Source organism: Gigantopelta aegis, chromosome 10 (genome assembly GCF_016097555.1).
Source record: "Gigantopelta aegis isolate Gae_Host chromosome 10, Gae_host_genome, whole genome shotgun sequence".
NCBI lineage: Eukaryota > Metazoa > Mollusca > Gastropoda > Neomphalida > Peltospiridae > Gigantopelta > Gigantopelta aegis.
In genome coordinates, this window is record NC_054708.1 from 71,696,291 (window position 1) to 71,715,947 (window position 19,657).

Below are 19,657 nucleotides of genomic sequence, written 5' to 3' on the forward strand. Positions count from 1 at the left end.
AAAAAAAGAAAAACCAACCGTAACACAATCAACCGGTAAATAAAGAGCCATTTTTGCAAATGGCACCGAAGACAAACCGCGATATAAACAACTTTCATGTTTAAACTTGGCAAGTAAGCGAAATACGTGAAAACATACAAAGCTAACGAAAATTAAGTGAAAAAAATTTCCCCAAACACAAAGCCGTCAACCCATAAAGATCGGAGCTGACCCACTGGCTGTGACTGATTGTTCCCGCTGCGGGTATTGCTTTCGTCATGCACCCTCCCTGGCACCTTCTAGAAGGTTCGTTTGAAACTGTCCGAGCGGTTTACTTGGTAGCTTCGTTGTGCCATTCCCCATTCTTCAAACTAACGTATCCCGTCTTCACCTATCCTTCAACGGTGTGAAAAAACACAATTTCCCCAAACACAAACCAAACCGAGGTCTTATACAAAATTTGACTCCAAACAGAGCCAGCAAAAGGACGTCCCGACACCCGTTAGCGAAAGAAAAGAAAGAAGTTTACAGTCATGTGGACCGGACAGAGAGCAGTATGCAGGCAATAAATTTAGGCCACCCATTAGCTTATGGGATTTCGGACCAGACCACTGGCGTGGTGGTGGGGGGGTGGGGGGGGGGGAGTGGTGCACTGTTTGAGGCCGGTAATCGTCTAGAAATGGTATTTGTGGACCGTTATTGCGATTTAAAAACACACTGTTAAAAAATTTTTTTCACGATTCTCTCTCTAGTTAACAGCATTTTATACAAACTTTTACAAGAACAAGAACACAGTAATTTGGTTGTGCACCAGAAAAACACTAGCTGGAATGGAACCATCTTCCGTGAATTAAAAACAACAACACCAGAGCAACTTGCCTGATGTCCAGATCGGACTGGACACGTTGTAATTGCCACTCCATGGCTGCCGGGCAGTCATCAGAGAATCACGGTCCCAGGGCAGACCTTGGTAGTAACTGTCAATCAAGTTCCAGGCAATTGTGCTGAAACAACATATTACAGAACATTTCAATCAGACTATTTTTGATAAGCTATGAAAATTAAGTGTTATGTGGCATTTTACAACAGACTGAAAATTAAGTGTTATATGACATAATATATGTCATTTTAGTACATCAAACTGTCTTTGATAAGCTATGAAAATTAAGTGTTATATGACATAACATGTCATTCTACATCAAACGTGTTTTGATAAGCTATGAAAATTAGAAAATTTGTTTCTAATTTTCGTTATTATTCATACTTACCTAGTACTAGCACAACAACTATGCTATACAACCTGAGTCATCTCCTCCACTGCAGAATTGTCTTCCCTTGCCGGATGTATATCCATATCCGCGCATGGGCAGACCATCGTCCTCGATTCAAAGTCCGTAATGACCGAATCCAGGGAAGACCTCCTAGGGGCGGGTGGGAGGTTACCGTTGTTGTGCTAGTACTAGGTAAGTATGAATAATAATGAAAATTAGAAACAAATTTTCTAATAGTCTTATTCAACTTACTGTACTAGCACAACAACTATGCTATAACGAACGTGATTTAACACCGTTAGAGCTCGTCGTACAGAAACAACCTGCTGACCAGCAATCACCGACTGGATACGTCTAGTACCATCGGGACCAACTGCCATGTCCCGAAAATAGAAGCGGTCGAACGTATGTTGACCCTTCCACACTCCTGCATTCATCACCTTGATAATATCCAAGGAATCGTGAAAATTCAGGGAAGCCGAGATCGCTCGAATCTCATGAGGCCGAACTGAGAAGTTCCGCAGAACATGCTCTCCTGCCGTCTCATACGCCAGCTTGATGGTTGCAGCAATCCATCGAGACAATGCATTCTTAGTAATATCTCCTGGCTGTTTAGTGTAAGAAATAAACAGCCTCTTCTTCCCACCACGAAGAAGTGTAGTACGATGCAGATAATACTTTATGCCCTGACCGGACAAAGGAGACGGTCAGAATTATCAGAAGGCAACGTACGAGACAAACTTTGAATGATTGCCAGAGGAAACTCCTCTCCTGGCATCTGGTTCTTAGCCACAAAGATGGGATTCAGTTCGCAACGTAACCGACCCATCAGGTTATAAATCGACCAAATCATGCATGCAAGAAAGCAGGCATGAATCTCACTAATACGGCGACAAACCGCAAGAGAGACCAGGAAAAGTGTTTTCAAGTCAAAAGTCGAAGAGTGGCAAACCGCAATGGCTCATAAGGCGGACCCTTGAGCGCATGAAGAACCAGAAAGACGTCCCATTTTGGCAAAATGGAAGGCCTCTCAACCGTGGATTGCAAAGATTTGAGTAAATCATGCAATACGAGATTCGTAGAAAAGTCTGTCCGACCACACTGCCTGAGAGTAGTGAAGATGGAAGAACGATGACTTTTGACTGTCTGAACTTTAAGCTTCCTTTCCTGGACCAAATCATGCAAGAAAGCATGAATCTCACTAATACGGTGACAAACCGCAAGAGAGACCAGGAAAAGTGTTTTCAAGTCAAAAGTCGAAGAGTGGCAAACCGCAATGGCTCATAAGGCGGACCCTTGAGCGCATGAAAAAAAGTCTGTCCGACCACACTGCCTGAGAGTAGTGAAGATGGAAGAACGATGACTTTTGACTGTCTGAACTTTAAGCTTCCTTTCCTGGACCAAGGCCATAAAGTATTCAGCTAAGTCATTGACAGTAGGTGATAAGGGATCGAAATCCCGTTCACCTGCCCAACGAACCCAAGCGCTCCAGTGGCATTGGTAAACTCGCTCAGTTGACCGGCACTTCGAAGAGGAGACGAGTTCAGCAATTCGTTCCGAAAAGCCTCTGCCTCGCAGGGAAAACTCGACAACCTCCACGCGTGAAGCCGGAAGACCTCCGGCTTCGGGTGCCACACCGGCTGGCTCAGCAGATCCGGAAGGGGTGGCAAGCGCACCGGCTCCTGCACTAACAGTGACAGAAGCTGAGGAAACCATGGTTGGGCTGCCCAACCCGGCGCCACGAGCGTCACTCGACACGGTTGCATTCCAACCTTGGCCAGAACCTTGCTGAGTAAGACTGGGGGCGGGAAGGCATACAGATCCAACCCCGTCCAGTCCATGCTCAACGCATCGTACTCCAGAGCCAGAGTATCGGGAACCGGTGACACAAACACCGGTAACTGGTGGTTCAGCCTGGTCGCGAACATATCCACTTGTGGACTCCCCCACAAACGCAGAATCCTGCCCGCAACCACCTTGTGCAACATCCACTCTGTTTGGACGACTCAAGGCATCCGCCAAGACGTTGACTGAAGAGGGAATGTGTTTTGCTGTCAACACAATCCCCCAATGATCGCACAATTCCTGGATCTCCAAGGCCCTGCGACTCAAGTGACTCGGACTTGGTGCCACCCCAACGATTGAGGTATGCGACTACCGCCGTGTTGTCGCACCTCAACAAAATTCGACGATGTCGAATAATGCTCCGAAACTGGAGGCAAGTCCGGCGAACGGCTTCCATCTCCAGCAGATTGATATGGAGGCCTCCACACACCTGACAGATGTTGATCCCCAAGATGCGCACCGTACCCCTCTAGGGAAGCATCGGTGAACAGGACCAACTCCGGAGCAAGAGGGTGTAAGGGAATGACCTGGGACAAGCACTTGTCGACCAGACACTCTTGGATCGTCTGCACAAACCAAGGCCCCACCGGAATCAACGTATCCCAACAGCGGCCGTCCCACACACGTGAAAGATGCCACTGGAGAGGTCTTTGAATCGTCTGAACTGCACATTCAATGCAGCCAATGACTCGAGATGTCCCAACAACCCGTGCAGCGTGCGCACCGAAATGCGCTGCTCCCGAGCAAGACGCTGAGCCACCGCCGTGAATTTGTGGAGGCGTGCATCCGTCGGTCGAACGGATGCCTCCACAAGATTGAAGACAACTCCGAGATACGTGAAAACCTGAGCTGGCACCAGCTCCGACTTCACCCAATTGGGAATAAATCCCAAGCGAAGTATCATGTCGATGACAAGACTCACGGCCGTCAGACATGCCTGCTGAGATGAAGCTGGAATCAACCAGTCGTCTAGGTAGTTGTGCATGCGAATGCCCAACAAATGTACACGGCCTACCACAGCCTTGACTACACGAGTAAAGGCATGAGGACTCGTGGCCAATCCGAACGGCAGCACTCGAAACTCGTAAGCTTTGCCGTCGAATAGGAAGCGCAGGAACTTCCAAAAATCCCGATGAATCGGAACATGCAGGTAGGCGTCTTTCAGGTCGATTGACGCCGCCCACTCCCCAACCTGGACTAAAGCCCGGACAGACTGCACCGTCTCCATTTTCATGGAAGGAACGACCACGAATGCATTCAGCGGCTTGAGGTTGAGAATCGGTCTCCACTCGCCATTTTTCTTTTGGGCAAAGAACAAATGGGAGTAAAACCCCCGGGAGTCCAAATCCACCTGGTGGATGGCACCCTTGCCGAGAAACTCGGCAATCATCGTTTCCACCAGAACCCGCCTGTCGGACGACGGCATCGGAGGCATCTGGGGAGAAGAAGTGAGAGGGGGAGCCGAAGAAAAGGGAATCCGATATCCCTCCTTGACGACCGACAGAACCCATGGGTCCAGGTCTGGCAAGAGATGCCATTGTGGCAGAAAATGACGTAACCTGCCGCCCACGGGAACGTCTGCTAACGGCACCTCCATTAACAGTTGCCGGTCGTCGCAACACCCTCACCCCGGCGGCTTACCACTCTTAGGTGCCGTGCCCTTAGCGGTAGCCCGAAAACGTGCTGCCCTCAGACGAGCACGATTCTGTTTGACGGGGGGTGGCGCCGTCCCAGATTGCCAAATAGGAGCAGAAACCTTAGGATTCTGAACCCCCTCAAGAAAAGCTGGTTTCTTGAAGGCGGGCGAAACGCAGCAGCACCGGAACAGCGCTTCCGAGCGTTACCAGGCTGGGGCAGTGGAACGAACTTGACAGACTCCTTATCCATGACAAGGCTGAAGTCCGACCCAAACAGCAAGGTCTCCCTCACTGACCGGCTGCGAAAATACGTCTTCACAACACCGGTAGCCCGTAGCCCAGACAATGATCGCGTTGCAACAAGAGATTGTCTGCCCACAAACGCCCAGACATCTGGGCAATGTGATGTGACGCCTTTGCGGCAGCCGCCATACAACCTCGAGCCATCGGGGAAAGACTCTCCACAGCCTTATCCAACCCAAAAAGGAACGTATCTAGATGGTTGTTCACCTGAAAGAGAAGTTTAGATAACTTCTCCATCATCTCTAGATCTCCGATGGCGACACGTACGAAAGACGCCGGACGACAATCAGTCTTAACCCGAGCAGAAACAACCGCAGCATGGTTCAGGAAAGATGCGCCCAACGTTTGGTACGAAGTGGGGGCCACCAGCTTCGTACCGGGTAAGAGTTTCCCGATGGCTAAAGCTGCCGGAAACTCTTCCACCACCGCTCCCATGATACGATCGGTGCCAGCGATCAAAGTATCAATCTCCAGTAAGGATTCGTGTGCCTCCTGGGCAAGCGGAAAACCAAGCTCCGGCTGCAGAGCCTTCACCACCAGCTATCGATTTCCAAAAGAAACGCCCTGAATAGTGGGAACAGCCACCTCCGCTGGGAAAGCGTCAGCGCATACAAGTCGGACTTCGTTACTTACGAATTGCAGAACCGTTGCATAATCGAAATCTTCTGCAGGCGGGACAGAGGCGTCGACTCCCGCCGCTCTGCAATCCGGATCGTCCGAAACCTCTTCCGACTCCAAACCGGAACCGGAAGGCAAATCTTCCTCGGAAGAGTCCTCCCTCAAAACCGGCGGCACCGAAGACCGCGGCTGACCCTGAAGGGAAGGGACGGGAACAAACCTCCGTCCATGCATCACCCCCGCATCGCCAAAACGATCATGGGTGGAAACAGGCACCGACCGCACTGGAAAACCAGGCGGCGGCGGAACAGCCGACACGGCTGGGGTCGAAGGCTGAGACACAAGTCCCACCTGCGGCGTAGCGCGGAGCCCCAAGAGAAAGTTTTGCAACAAACTTTCTTGAAAACCTCCGGGCCGACCCTGAGAATCTACAGGAACCAACGGCTCCTGCCATCTCTGCGAAGGGTACCGCCGTGAACCTCTACCTCGGTCCGACGAGGTAGGCAAAGCAGCGCCTAAAAAACCTGCCGTCTCCCGCACACTTGGCGTAGCCGATGGCAGAACCTCCGGAGCCGGAGGAACCGGCCCCTCCGGGTAAACATACACATAGGGAGGACTCAACGAGTCCTGCACCCAGTGTGCAACGTGAGGATCCGCCACCCCTGACAGCATCCCCACGGCTTCACCCTGCAACGGGCAGAACGTCGGATTACGTAAAAAAAAACGAACCGACCGAGGCTGACACGGCGCTAGCCACCGCCAGCCCCGTCAACTGAACACCCCCGTCCGAAACAGACGGCAACCTCGAGCCACCCGAAGCCACCACAGCCTCCTTGCGCACAACCCGTGTTGACGCCACCTCCGCCGCCGGAGATACAGGTGCCTCCGTCGGAACAGCCTCCCTGACAGGTAACCGATTCTCTGCTTCAGCCGAAACAGAGAACTTTAGTGAACCAGTGGCGCCGGCCGGCGTCAATGAACCACTAGCAATGCCATCCGAATGGCGGTGTGAAGAGGAGGCGTGCTTACGCCTACCACCCTTCCTCGCACGAACAGTGCCCCCGGACTTCTCGGAAGCCGGCGGCACCTCCGATTGGAGGACAACCCCCGCGGTTGCCTCCTCGCTCTTCTCTCCCTTTCCTTTGCGAATATCTCTCTTCCTGTCTGCCTCCCAGACCTGGCGACGAAATTTCGTCCAAATGGACGAAGGCCATGTCGCGCAAACCTCGCACTGTTGGTCAAAAGAACAGGCCCTACAGGACCGACACATCAAGTGCGAGTCGAACCGGGGAAGCCGCTTGCCACAGCCGGCTTCGGCACACGGTCAACCTCGTGGTTGAGCCCGATGAGGCCGTGTCAGACATACCGAAATAATTCGTAACCCAATTATCCCAAAAACAACATATGCCTTGGTAAGGGCTAAGGAAATAAATAAACAAAAATACACTTTAATAAACGTTTCACGTAAGTACAATTACGAAAAAAACGAAAAGTTTGCAGAGCTCGTAATAAACGACTACAATGGACTGCAGAATTGTGAACAATGGTCTGCCCATGCGCGGATATGGATATACATCCGGCAAGGGAAGACAATTCTGCAGTGGAGGAGATGACTCAGGTTGTATAGCATTGTTGTTGTGCTAGTACAGTAAGTTGAATAAGACTATTAAGAAGTGTTACACATGTATGTGACATTTTACAACAAACTGAAAATTAAGTGTTATATGACATTTCAAGCTATGAAAATCAAGTTTAATTTATATACAAATGTATGTCATTCAGCATCAGATTGTGTTTGATAAGGTATAAAAATTAAGTGTAATATGTGATATTTTACATCAGACTGTTTTTGATAAGCTATGAAAATAGGTGTTAAGTGTGTAACAAAACATGAACATCTATTGATGATAATGACAGACTGTCTTCTTTCTTGTTTAAACCACAGCAATATTTTCTGGTTTAAATTGAACCCTAAATTGGAGATCTTTTCCAAGCCTTTATGACCAAATATATGGCCATGCAATCATTTCTTTTGTAGAATTACCTTGTCATGAAGCCATTGACATAGTTCCAGTTGAGAAGCTGCAATTGAAAACAGAAAACATTTAAGAAATCTCAACATGTAGCTTTAACATTGGCTTAAGTTCAAGTTCTTTATTGCGTTAAGCTTTACAGCTTTATGACATAAAAACAGTATTGAACATATAAATTAAAATATACATGTATATACAATAGTGCAGTGCAATGATGGAGAGTGACTTAAACATGTACACAGCAAAGCTGAATGATAATGACAATGAGTTACCCTATGATATTTTGGGGCACAAAAATACTGTATATTAAAGTCACATAAATTTCTTACATTGTGTAATTTGTAACTCTGGAAAACATTCTGTACAGTATTGCATCGTGATTCGCATGTTTCAGAGATCGATACACAATTTTAAAACTTTTAAACAGTAGTTGCTAATCAATTTTCATTTGACAAAAAATGTTGTAATCAAAATTTAATAAAAACATTTTTCCCCACAAGCCATTCGAAAAAAAAGAAAGAGGAAAAAGTATTATTTATATGTAACAAATACTATATATATTTTTAAAACTAGAAATAGATTTCCCACTTTAACATGCACCTACACCTAGCATACTCTCTATCACCATTGCTTACTCTTGCCCAGCAACCACCACCAGTCAAATCATTGTAAGAACTGTAGTCTTCAGATGACCACAGCTGTTTGCCAGTTTGCAGTGCAGCGAGGGACGACTCAGTGCCTGGATAGTGCACACTGAAACAATACACACAGCAACATTAAACGAGAAATTATTTTATGTAATACCACTAACATAATTAATCATAAACACATTTTTAAAACAAGTGTAAACATTCAGTTGAATACCATACTGCTTTTTTATATTACACTAATTTCAAAAATGATTTAGTTACTTCAAGATTATTCTGCCTGTTGATATTAAAGGTACTGTGACCCGATACAAATACACACTGTACATGTCAAGGAAAATCTAAGAAAGTTAAGTGTTGTCAGAGAATAGAAAATGGTTTTTAAACTGCAAAAAGATAACCCATCTGGCCCATGCTATTGCACAACATCATAATGTAAATTGCCCAAACGTTTGTTAATGGCACACCAGCATGTTTAATCCATCATCATAAGATATCTAGCCAGGGTATCTGCCAGAGGGTACAGAGGGTAAAATTCAGTATCCTTACATCCTGGAAATGAATGGATTCATTTTTATAATTTTCAGACTGATGATAGTAAGAGAACTGCTGTTTAAATTTTGTCAAAACACATTAAATACAGATCCAATTTTGAAACACTCTAAAATGAAATTCTGTCAAAAAGTCTGGCTGGCATATAAAAATTGTGGAACTTTTGAAGCTATCTTAGTTTAATTTTTGAAGCTATATCTTAGCTCTATGATATTGTAAAAATATTGTAAGCTATGACGTCTTAGTGACATCATACTTTACGATGGGTTTACGATATTGTAGCACTAAGATAGCTTCGAAAATATGGGCCCAGCTTCTGCCACTTAATTGGGCAACTGTTATCACTACCCAGTTAGCAAGAATGGGTCTTTACAATTCACTTTCCCACAGACAAAGTAGCATATTCCAGCAATGAAGCATTACATACATACCAGTACATTGTACAATGACCTAGAGGTCAAATGAGCAATTTTATACTACATCTACATGTACATGTATGCTTGTCACATCACATGCGTGACATCAAAGTCATAATCTGCTAGTACACATTTATGAATTTCCTTAAATCGCTCATCAACAGTGATTGCAGGATAAATATTAATATTTCTAAAGTATTGGCATACATGGAAATAACTGCTGACACATGCAAGAATTCTCTATTGTTTTCATTTAAAAATGTCTGATTGGCAAGCCTTAAAAATGTCAAACTGAAAAAGAATTTCATTTTAATGTTTAATAATACAAGTCACGGTTAAGAACAAAATTTAATGAAAAAAAACAAAAAACTGTACTAAATGCCATTAATTACAAAAGTAAAACAAAGTTTCACACCACACTAAAAAAAATATTTTTCTGACATAGTCATATTATTTCAGAAGAATAAAATGTGAACTTGAAGATAAAATCCTTTGACCGGTATGAATTTATAAAGTTTTTATGGGAACTGTATAATAACACTATGCTTCGAGTCCATATTATTAATACATGTGGTATTCAGTACTGAAATTAATTTTACACAGTTGTCTTAATATTTTCTTTATCACATCAAACATTCGCATCATTTGTCCACAATTATTAGGTATGCTACAGTAACACTTTTGATGAATATGTTAGTTTTCTGAATACAATTTAAAATAATTTTTAATAAGATTCATCACAACAAATTGATTGCTATACTACTGTCTGTCCGATATATTTTAACATGCTCCTATACCACTAAGGTTTGGAGCATGTGTGTCCCGGGTCCTGTCTCTGGATAGCCAAACGCCTGATCCAGGACAGAGTGCTATATTACCAGGTACGGTAATTAAAAAGATAATCCATGAAAATGTTGATTACGGTACCTTAAGTTTGAAATACTGACTTCGAAGTCAAGAAAATACACAGTAACAAAGAAAGTAAACTTTATTATGTATTAAGTGTCTAATTAGTATTTTAATAAAACATACTGACATAATTAGATTAAAAGAACTACATCTGTATACAGTGTACATACTTAATTTTCATGGTTGCCCATAAAGCTTCCTCAATATTAGCAGAAGGTTACTAATGGTTATATTTTATTTCAGTTATAAAATGACATGAATGTTTATCAGTTGCAACAAAAGTTTCAATTTGGACTATTTGACCACCCACCCCCTACAACTAAAATTATGTTAATGAACCATAACCACATAATTGATAACCATGCTTTTGTTGAAAAATTAAAAAGAGACAGAAACACAGAAACCCTTTACAGAATAGATCACCACTCAACAGCAAATAAGGAAACATGCAAATGATATTAGGTTTGATTATCAGTTGAACAGTTTACCCAACAATGTCGACATCAGCTGCGAATACAGCGTCTGTTAAAATATCATGCAGGACAGTTGGCCAGGCCCAGTCTCCGGCTACAATTTGAGTGTTTACAAATCCTTCTTTATTCAACACACTGCGAAGAGTCTGTATAAATAGACAAACATGGTTTAAAGTTTGTTTTGTTTTAATGACACCACTAGAGCACACTGATTTATCAATCATCGGCTATTGGATGTCAAACATTTGGTAATTTGACATGTAGTCTTAGAGAAGAAACCTGCTAATCTTTTCGTTAGTAGCAAAGGATCTTTTATATGCACCATCCCACAGACAGGATAGCACATACCACAGCCTTTGATATACCAGTCGTAGTGCACCATCTGGAATGAGAAATAGCCCAATGGGCCCACCAATGGGGATCGATCCTAGCATGGTATGCATAAAAATCCATTACTATAGAAGCACATTCTCAAATTATGAAATGATGAAGGAAGGAAATGGTTTATTTAATAATGCACTCAACACATTTTATTCACGGTTATATGGTCAGGGAGGAAACCCGCTGTCACCACTTCAAGAGGTTATGGGTACATTTACTTCAAATTTTGCTTCACCATGCTATTATAAAATGATCTACTATATATATCTGCACATATAGAGAATACTATATGAGTGGCAATTTGCTAGAATACCAAGTTGTTTTAAAAGAAGGTATCTAATGAGTAAAAGAAAGAAATGTTTTATTTAACGAAGCACTCAACACATTTTATTTACGGTTATATGGTGTCAGACATATGGTTAAGGACCACACAGATTTTGAGAGGAAACCCGCTGTCGCCACTACATGGGCTACTCTTCCGATTAGCAGCAAGGGATCTTTTATTTGCGCTTCCCACAGGCAGGATAGCACAAACCATAGCACAAATAAAGACGTTTGCCAATAGGTTACAACACTTACTCAGGAAGTACTAAATGTATATATATATGTCTGTCCAGTAGTACAACTCTCTTCTCTATTTGTTGATTTAAACTTTATTTTTTAAATAATGTCCATTTGTTGATTTAAACTTTGTTATTTGTTTGGTAGTGTCGACTTGTTCATCTCAATATAATTATTGTGTTGATGTATGTATTAGTGGCCGTGGATGTGGCGAGAACCGTTTCCACTTGTGAGCCATTCTTTTTTGGCTGGCATTGGCTGAAAAATGTTTATGGATTTTGGCCCATATGTTTCATTATTGTGAGTATATTATTTAACATTCTCTGCCCCAAAACACATCTCTGGGATGTTTTTACCCTGTTCATAGCTGAGAAAAGTCTCTCGCAAACAGCCGTGGCTGAGCTCAAAGTAAACATGAGCTCTGTTAATGTTTTTAAATGGTGCATGATTGGTAAACAACAGAAGTGGAGGGGGTGTACATCCATTGCAGCCTTGTATTTTTAATTTATTGAGCATAATTTATTTGTTAAAAACTATTAATAAAGCAGAAACAAATTATATATTCATGTATGTTTAGAGGGCATCGCACAATGACGATTATAGCGTAGGGCTAATGAAATCCAACTTGTCACGATTATAACGTAGGGCTAATGAAATCGAACTTCACCATACCCGTTCATAATACACGGACGTAGATTTATATTTGCAAAGTACTGAAAAACATTAAGTACATGTGTATGTTCTGCTACAAGGTTTATATCTAAACTAAAATATCTTGCAACGTTTATAAGAATACAGTTCATGATATTGATGCTTTTTTCAAGTGAACTCGAAAATTATAAACATGCTTTATGCCCCCGTTCATTTGCAAAGTGCAGATTCCACCACGTTAATGTTTAATATAATTTTAATATGACCATTTTTGCAAGGATTAAACATTTTGATTGCATACACAAGGCATGTATATTTTATTTTTATATAAGCTGTAAAGCATGTTGGACACTATTTCCAAGTTTGCAGATCATCGAACCGATTACTTACAAGTATGCATTCAGTCAAACGTTCAGTGGCAGAAATTACCAATCTTAGTTGATTGTAGAAGGGGAATAACTCTAAAGTTGTTATTGAACTTTTCAACACATTGTTTTCCGTTTTGGTGTGTTGACGCATTGGCAAGAGTTTCGATCGTTCCAGCATTTAGGGTTAGGGTTAGTTCTCTTTAGAGCTATGTAAATGCTCGACCGATCGGAACTCTTTCCAAAGGTTTTACCGAGATTTGTAACAAAATTAAAAAAAAACCCCCAAAACAACAACAGTTTTAGGGGTTAATTAGTCACTTGTCATCGGGCATATGCAGTTAACATAATTACTTGCCCGGTATGAAAATTCCACTTGGCACGGGCATCGGGCGATGGGATTGTTGACCCTGTACTGGCTGGTATGATCAGGTCATCACCTTAGAGAACCAGTCACAAGTCTCAAAAGTTATCTCTAACAATATTTACTTACAAAGGGTCATTTCTTACACGGGAGTGTAACAAAAAACATTAACTGTCAACTTAGTAAAACTGCAGTAAAATCCTTCCCCTTGCAGATAATGGTAAAACCTAAGCCAGGTTTGGTAAAGAAGTCGAAAGGTCATAATTTTAGTAGGTCATTAATAATGCCAATGATTTACACAAAGTTTCCCCTACATCATAATGCATTTATGGGCTTATTTCTCAAAATGGTGATCCTGTCTTTATCAGTAAAGATTTTGTCAACATACTACAGGTATTACGGGTCAAAAGTTTAGGCAATATCAAAATACCTTAATTTTGTTTTTTTAAATGTAAGTCTCAAATATTACCTATTATAAAAGAAAAATACCGCATTTCTACCATTAAATTGCAAGTTAAAAAACCCAACCCCAAAACCCCAACCCTTTCATACCAATAAAAATGTGTATATTCAAATTTACCTTCCTCATGGTTATATGTCCATTGGACAATTAATTGGTCAATTAAAAAAAAGAAAAGTAATGACACCATTATGTACAAAGGCTTTTCCTATGATTAATTGATTTTCAAATCAGTTTTTAACAAGAAAGAATTTCTGCATGTGCCAGCAGCAAAATTGAACCCTATATTAAATGAGGGGAAATTGTTTAATAACATGACAATGTAGTGCAGTAAGATCCATCCATGATTTACCCAATATAATCAAAGGCAGCTGCAAACTTGGAGTCTTGAATGATATCGTCAGCTAATCCCCAGCCAAAATAATCAGCAGCAACTATTCGGGTGTTAGAATAACCAAACTCGTCTAAAACCTGTCTCAGGGTCTAAGCGAATAGAACAAAACAAGATCATGATAAAAACAAATCATGTAAGATTAATTACCCTATATAATCTACAGCTGCTGCAAAGTTGGAATTTTCAAAGAAATCTTTTACCACACCCCAGCCTCCATCATCAGCCGCAACAATTCGTGTATTCTCAAACCCCGAGTTGTCTAAGACAAGCCTCAAAGTCTAAGATAAGATAGAAAGTCAACAGATTACTAATTTTTAAACAAATGCAAAGAAACAATGTCCAGGCAGCAATATTTGACAGTGTACATTATCATGATGGTAGTTTTTGTCTTAGATGTGTACCATGAACATAACAAAGTAAACCAGTTATTTAATAAAGAATTAAATACATTTAAAACCATTGCGCCAAAACCAAAACGAAAAGTGACAAGCAGTAGGGGCTTAGCTTGCCGCACAAGGAAAGAGATTATTTAACGATGCTCTCAACACTTTTTTAATTACGGTTATATGGCATCAGGCATGTGGTTTAGGACCAAAACATTTATTAGAGAGTAAACTTGCATCTGCCACTCCATGGGGTACTGTCTTTAATTAGCAGCAAGGAATCTGTTACATGCATCATTTCAGAGGATAGCATATATGTGCCACAGCCTTGGTTATAACAGATGTACATGGAGCACTGGCTGGAATGAGAAATAAGCTTGCAGTATATGCTGTACATTTCAGTACATTTCCAAAATACAGTTGGTATACAGTTTAGACCACTTGGTGAAAATTTATACCAAATATAAAAGCCATCCATCACAAGATGCCAGAATCAGGCACTATTACCCATTCTATTGACCTACATATCTATAAATCTATATATATAAATTGTATTTGTACTGTTGAAAAACAAATCTTACCTCTATGTAAGTCTTGTTATATGCCTTTTCATTCCAAATCTATAAAAAGAAATCAAGATATGCAAAATATTATAGACACATAAATCATACAAACATCAAAATACATAAGACATTGCTGTGCCATATAATGTAGACAGTAGTAGAGGACTGTTTTTTAATTAGTTGTCAAGGAGGAGGCCCATTTTCCTACAGAGAAACACTGCACAAACTATGCTGCAGAGGTTGAGGTTCTCATTCATGCTGCCAACATCATCAGCACCAGAGAGGAAAACTGCCAACAGGTTGTCTGCATGACAGAATGAATGAATGAATGAATGAATGTTTAACGACACCCTAGCACGAAAAATACATCGGCTATTGGGTGTCAAATTATGGTAATGCAAATAAATAAAGTGATGATCAACATCAATATAAAAATTCAAGACAAACAAAAACAGTGTAAAGAACTGTGCAAAAACACAAATATCACAGAATCTTACGGATACTGAATCTTACTCAAAACTTTAATTTTGTGCTGTATTGGCCATTCTCAAAGAGAATGTTACACCCCTGCACCACGGTGAGGTTACAGCACACGCAGGGGTCTGCATGACAGATCCCCTCTTTGCCCTCCAGGCTCTTGAAAACAACAACCTTGATAAACTTTCAGAAGCCCTACACCCTATCAGCAGTGTCAACCAAGTCATACTGTAATGGATCCCTGCTCACTGTGGCATACCTGGAAATGAGAATGCAGACAGACCAACAAAACTGGGTGCCACTAAAGGACAGGAGGATAACTGGGTAAACATATGAAGAGATGAAAACCCATATTAAATCTCTCTATAGATCTCCCAAACTAACTGATTTCCAGCTAACTTGGCATGAACAGGACTGGACACAACAGGCTGAACCAGCACATGTATAAGAGATTCCGGCTAGCATTTGCTCCTGTGAAGAAGCAGAACAGATGACCGAATATGCCATCCAAGACTGTAAAAATCTACAGCAGCTGTGGGACACTACCCGGACAACTACAACAACACTCCAGTAGAAGCTGTACGGTACCAAGAATGATCTACAGAGGATAGTATCATTCATAGTCACAGCTGGCCTCTACGTGTAGTCAAGCAAAGAAAAAGAAAAAGATTGTTTTCTAATTAGTTGTGGAATTATAATCAGTATGTATAGATATTGGGTGTGTTATAATTAACGACTGATAGAGGCTTGTTTAATACTAGAGCAGAAAGGCATGGATGATTTGCTGACTAAGGCTAGATAATTGAGGCATGGTGCTGCGGCATGTCCTAGAGAAAACAATAAGTTACATAGTCCTCAAGGCTCAACCCTAGCAGTAGCCCTGGGTGTTTTGGCTACCAATTTCTCACTCGAGCTACCAGATGTCTAAACCTGGTAGTCCGCCGGGCTACTAGATTTGTTTTTGCACCTCCAGTTACTCTGCAATCAACAAGATGCTTCAACACCTGAAAAACACCATCCTAAAACAATGTTTAAATAAAAATAAATTATTTAGCTTTTCTCTCTCCTTTTTTAAAAGTTCATTAAAATTATGAGCTACCAATTTCACTGAGGGCTACCAGATTTCATAAGCTGGAAGCCCGGTGGGCTACCACTGAAAAAGGTTACGGTCAAGGCCTGGTCCTTGAAATTTGCGCAGCAATCAGCAATATAGTTGCATATATTATTATACATTTTAATGTCAGAAAAACAATGTCTCCACTTGGAACTCCATGTTGTTAAAAACATGATCAGCTGAGGATTTTTTCAATGTTGACATTTTGTATAATTTGGCTAATTCTGTACAGAAACCATAAAAAAGTGAAATCTTGCAAGAACTAGGCTATACACAAATAAGACATGTGAAGTTAGTGTTTTTATAGTGCATGTATTCATGTTTCACATGCAGACGGCACATGTGCACAGATAACATGGTTTGCACATGGGAGTGTTTTTTATAGTGCATGTATTCATGTTTCACATGCAGACAGCGCATGTGCACAGATAATATGGTTTGCACATGGGAGTGTTTTTATAGTGCATGTATTCATGTTTCACATGCAGACGGCGCATGTGCACAGATAACATGGTTTGCACATGGGAGTGTTTATTATAGTGCATGTATTCATGTTTCACATGCAGACGGCGCATGTGCACAGATAACATGGTTTGCACATGGGAGTGTTTTTATAGTGCATGTATTCATGTTTCACATGCAGACGGCGCATGTGCACAGATAACATGGTTTGCACATGGGAGTGTTTTTTATAGTGCATGTATTCATGTTTCACATGCAGACGGCGCATGTGCACAGTGAACATGGTTTGCACATGGGAGTGTTTTTTATAGTGCATGTATTCATGTTTCACATGCAGAAAGCGCATGTGTACAGATAACATGGTTTGCACATGGGAGTGTTTTTATAGTGCATGTATTCATGTTTCACATGCAGACGGTGCATGTGCACAGATAACATTGTTTGCACATGGGAGTGTTTTTATAGTGCATGTATTCATGTTTCACATGCAGACGGTGCATGTGCACAGATAACATGGTTTGCACATGGGAGTGTTTTTTTTCAAATTAGCACTATCATTGTGTTCAGTATTACATGGTGATTGACTAACCCAGAGTTAAAGTGCTCTTTTGATGCGCAGTCAGTCTAGGAACGATGCCCGTTGGTGGGCACATTGGACTATTTCTCATTCCAGCCAGTGTACCATGACTGGTATATCAAAGGCTGTGGTATGTGTTACTGTATAATACTTTATTTTCGTGTTTTTCGCGTGTGAATGAAATTCGTGAAAATATACTCTTCAAAAGAAGAAACGCAAAACCACATTGTCGTAACATTTGGAGAATTGATTTAATTATTGAATGGTGAGTCCGATAATTACCAAATGTTGCAGGATTGTTCACAATTCACTCTAGTCCATTGTGAGTAAGTGATAGGACACACCACCAAGGTCAAGGTCATCTGGAGTCAATACCGGGTGTGGCCTCCGCGTGTGTTGACAACTGCCTGGCACCGCCTGCCCATTGAAGCAACCAGAGTACGGATGACGTCCCGGGGGATGGTGGCCCACTCGGCCTGCAAGGCTGCTGCCAGCTCGGGCAGGGTCTGGGGCTGTGGTTGTCGCTGTCGGAGGCGTCGGTCCAACTCGTCCCATAGATGCTCAATTGGGTTCAAATCCGGTGATATCGATGGCCAAGGAAGGACATTAATGTTGTTGTTCTGTAGGAAAGCCGTTGTGAGACGTGCTGTGTGAGGCCTGGCGTTGTCATGTTGGAACACTGCGTTGGCGTTGGCCATAACTGGAACGATGTGTGGCCGGAGGATCTGGTCAATGTAGCCCTGTGCATTCAGGTTGCCCTGCACATGGACCAGGTCAGTTCTGCCAGTGTGTGAGATGGCTGCCCACACCATGACACTACCCCCGCCGAATCTGTCCACTTCCTGCACGCAGTTTGCCGCATAACGTTCACCACGACGCCTATACACGCGACATCTTCCATCATGACGTCGGAGCAGAAATCGGGACTCGTCACTGAACCACACCTGTCTCCATCGCAGTTGAGGCCATTGTCGATGAATCTGGCACCACTGCAGTCGGAGTCGACGGTGTTGTGGTGTTAAGATGACACCTCGAACTGGACGTCTGGCACGAATTCCTACCTCACGTAGGCGGTTCCGTATGGTCTGGTCGGATATCCTGCGCAAACCTGGTATTGCTGCGGCTGTGGAGGTGGCAGTAGTCAATCGTTCCCGAAGGTGGCGTACCCGGATGTAGCGGTCCTGCCCGGGGGTAGTATGGTCGACCGGAAGGGAGCATGTTGAACCATGTAAGTAAAACATCTGGAGATGGTGCTTGGGGACACATGGAATAACCCCGTTCTGGATTCGCCTGCGTCTAGTCGGCCGATGGCATTGTTTCTCTGAAGGTTCACTGAGACGTGGCATATCCTGGATTGTCAAATGTCGGCCAGATACAGAGGCCAGGCAAGTGAACACCCTGCACTTTTATACTGTCGGTGTTCATGTTGCACGTGCAGACAACGCACGTGCAGTGGTGACATGGTTTGCACGTGGCTGCGTTTTTGCCAATATTCACATTTTGGAACTTTATTGTACAGTAGCTGCGTTTTATCGAATGTAACCATGGGAATGTGTTTGGGACATGCAATGACCTTATATTCACAAAGCATGAACCGGTAGGAAACATAAAATCGGAGTTATAACCCATTTGTACCCTTTTGCGTTTCTTTTTTTGTAGAGTATATATTCCACGCAAAAATAAACGTTTTATAAAGGCCGACAAAAATAAATAAAAATATGTAGTCTCATTCAACTATACCACATTAGTTTCCGATGTACGAGGCTAGTAGTAACAAACCGGTGCTCCCTCCTGTCACGGAACAAACCACAAAACACAAAAGCTGTTTAAAACTTTAAATCAAGAACACGATTGTAAGTACATACATGATAATAAAACAATACTAACACTAAAAAGCTTTATGCTGTTTTCCTTCGCATGTGCTAGCGATCAGTTCATCGGACACAGTCTACACGTGTTCAACGATGGAAGTAAACATGCATTATCACAGTATATTAAAAATGTGGAAGTGAAAAAAATCCGGACTGGGCTATGTTCAGATGTTTCCCAATTTTATTTTTTTTTTTGGGCCTGTTAGCCAATCACAAACCGTTTTGAACTAGTATTTTGATGGCAATAAATATTGTTTCAATCAAACTTAAGTTACTGAGTACTAGTAGCTTGTGCCTTCAAATTTTGTTTTGTTTATTTTCGGTTTTTGTTTTTATAACAATTATAAGGAC

The 19,657-nt window shown here is 42.2% G+C and overlaps 1 protein-coding gene across 3 annotated transcripts in view; it reads right to left on the reverse strand.

Moving 5' to 3' along the window:
• The window catches only part of LOC121383458 (galactocerebrosidase-like), a 48,976-nt gene that overhangs the window by 17,835 nt on the left and 11,484 nt on the right, over positions 1–19,657 (reverse strand). The window contains exons 6-10 of one of the 3 annotated variants that reach the window (XM_041513513.1): positions 14,824–14,862; positions 10,699–10,829; positions 8,322–8,439; positions 7,698–7,735; positions 859–983 (exon numbers count right to left, since the gene is read on the reverse strand). In XM_041513513.1, coding sequence (XP_041369447.1) covers positions 859–983; positions 7,698–7,735; positions 8,322–8,439; positions 10,699–10,829; positions 14,824–14,862 — 451 coding nt within the window. Of the gene's footprint in view, positions 1–858; positions 984–7,697; positions 7,736–8,321; positions 8,440–10,698; positions 10,830–13,817; positions 13,949–14,006; positions 14,138–14,823; positions 14,863–19,657 lie in introns of all 3 variants that reach the window. The other 2 variants (XM_041513514.1, XM_041513512.1) reach the window with 2 other exon arrangements.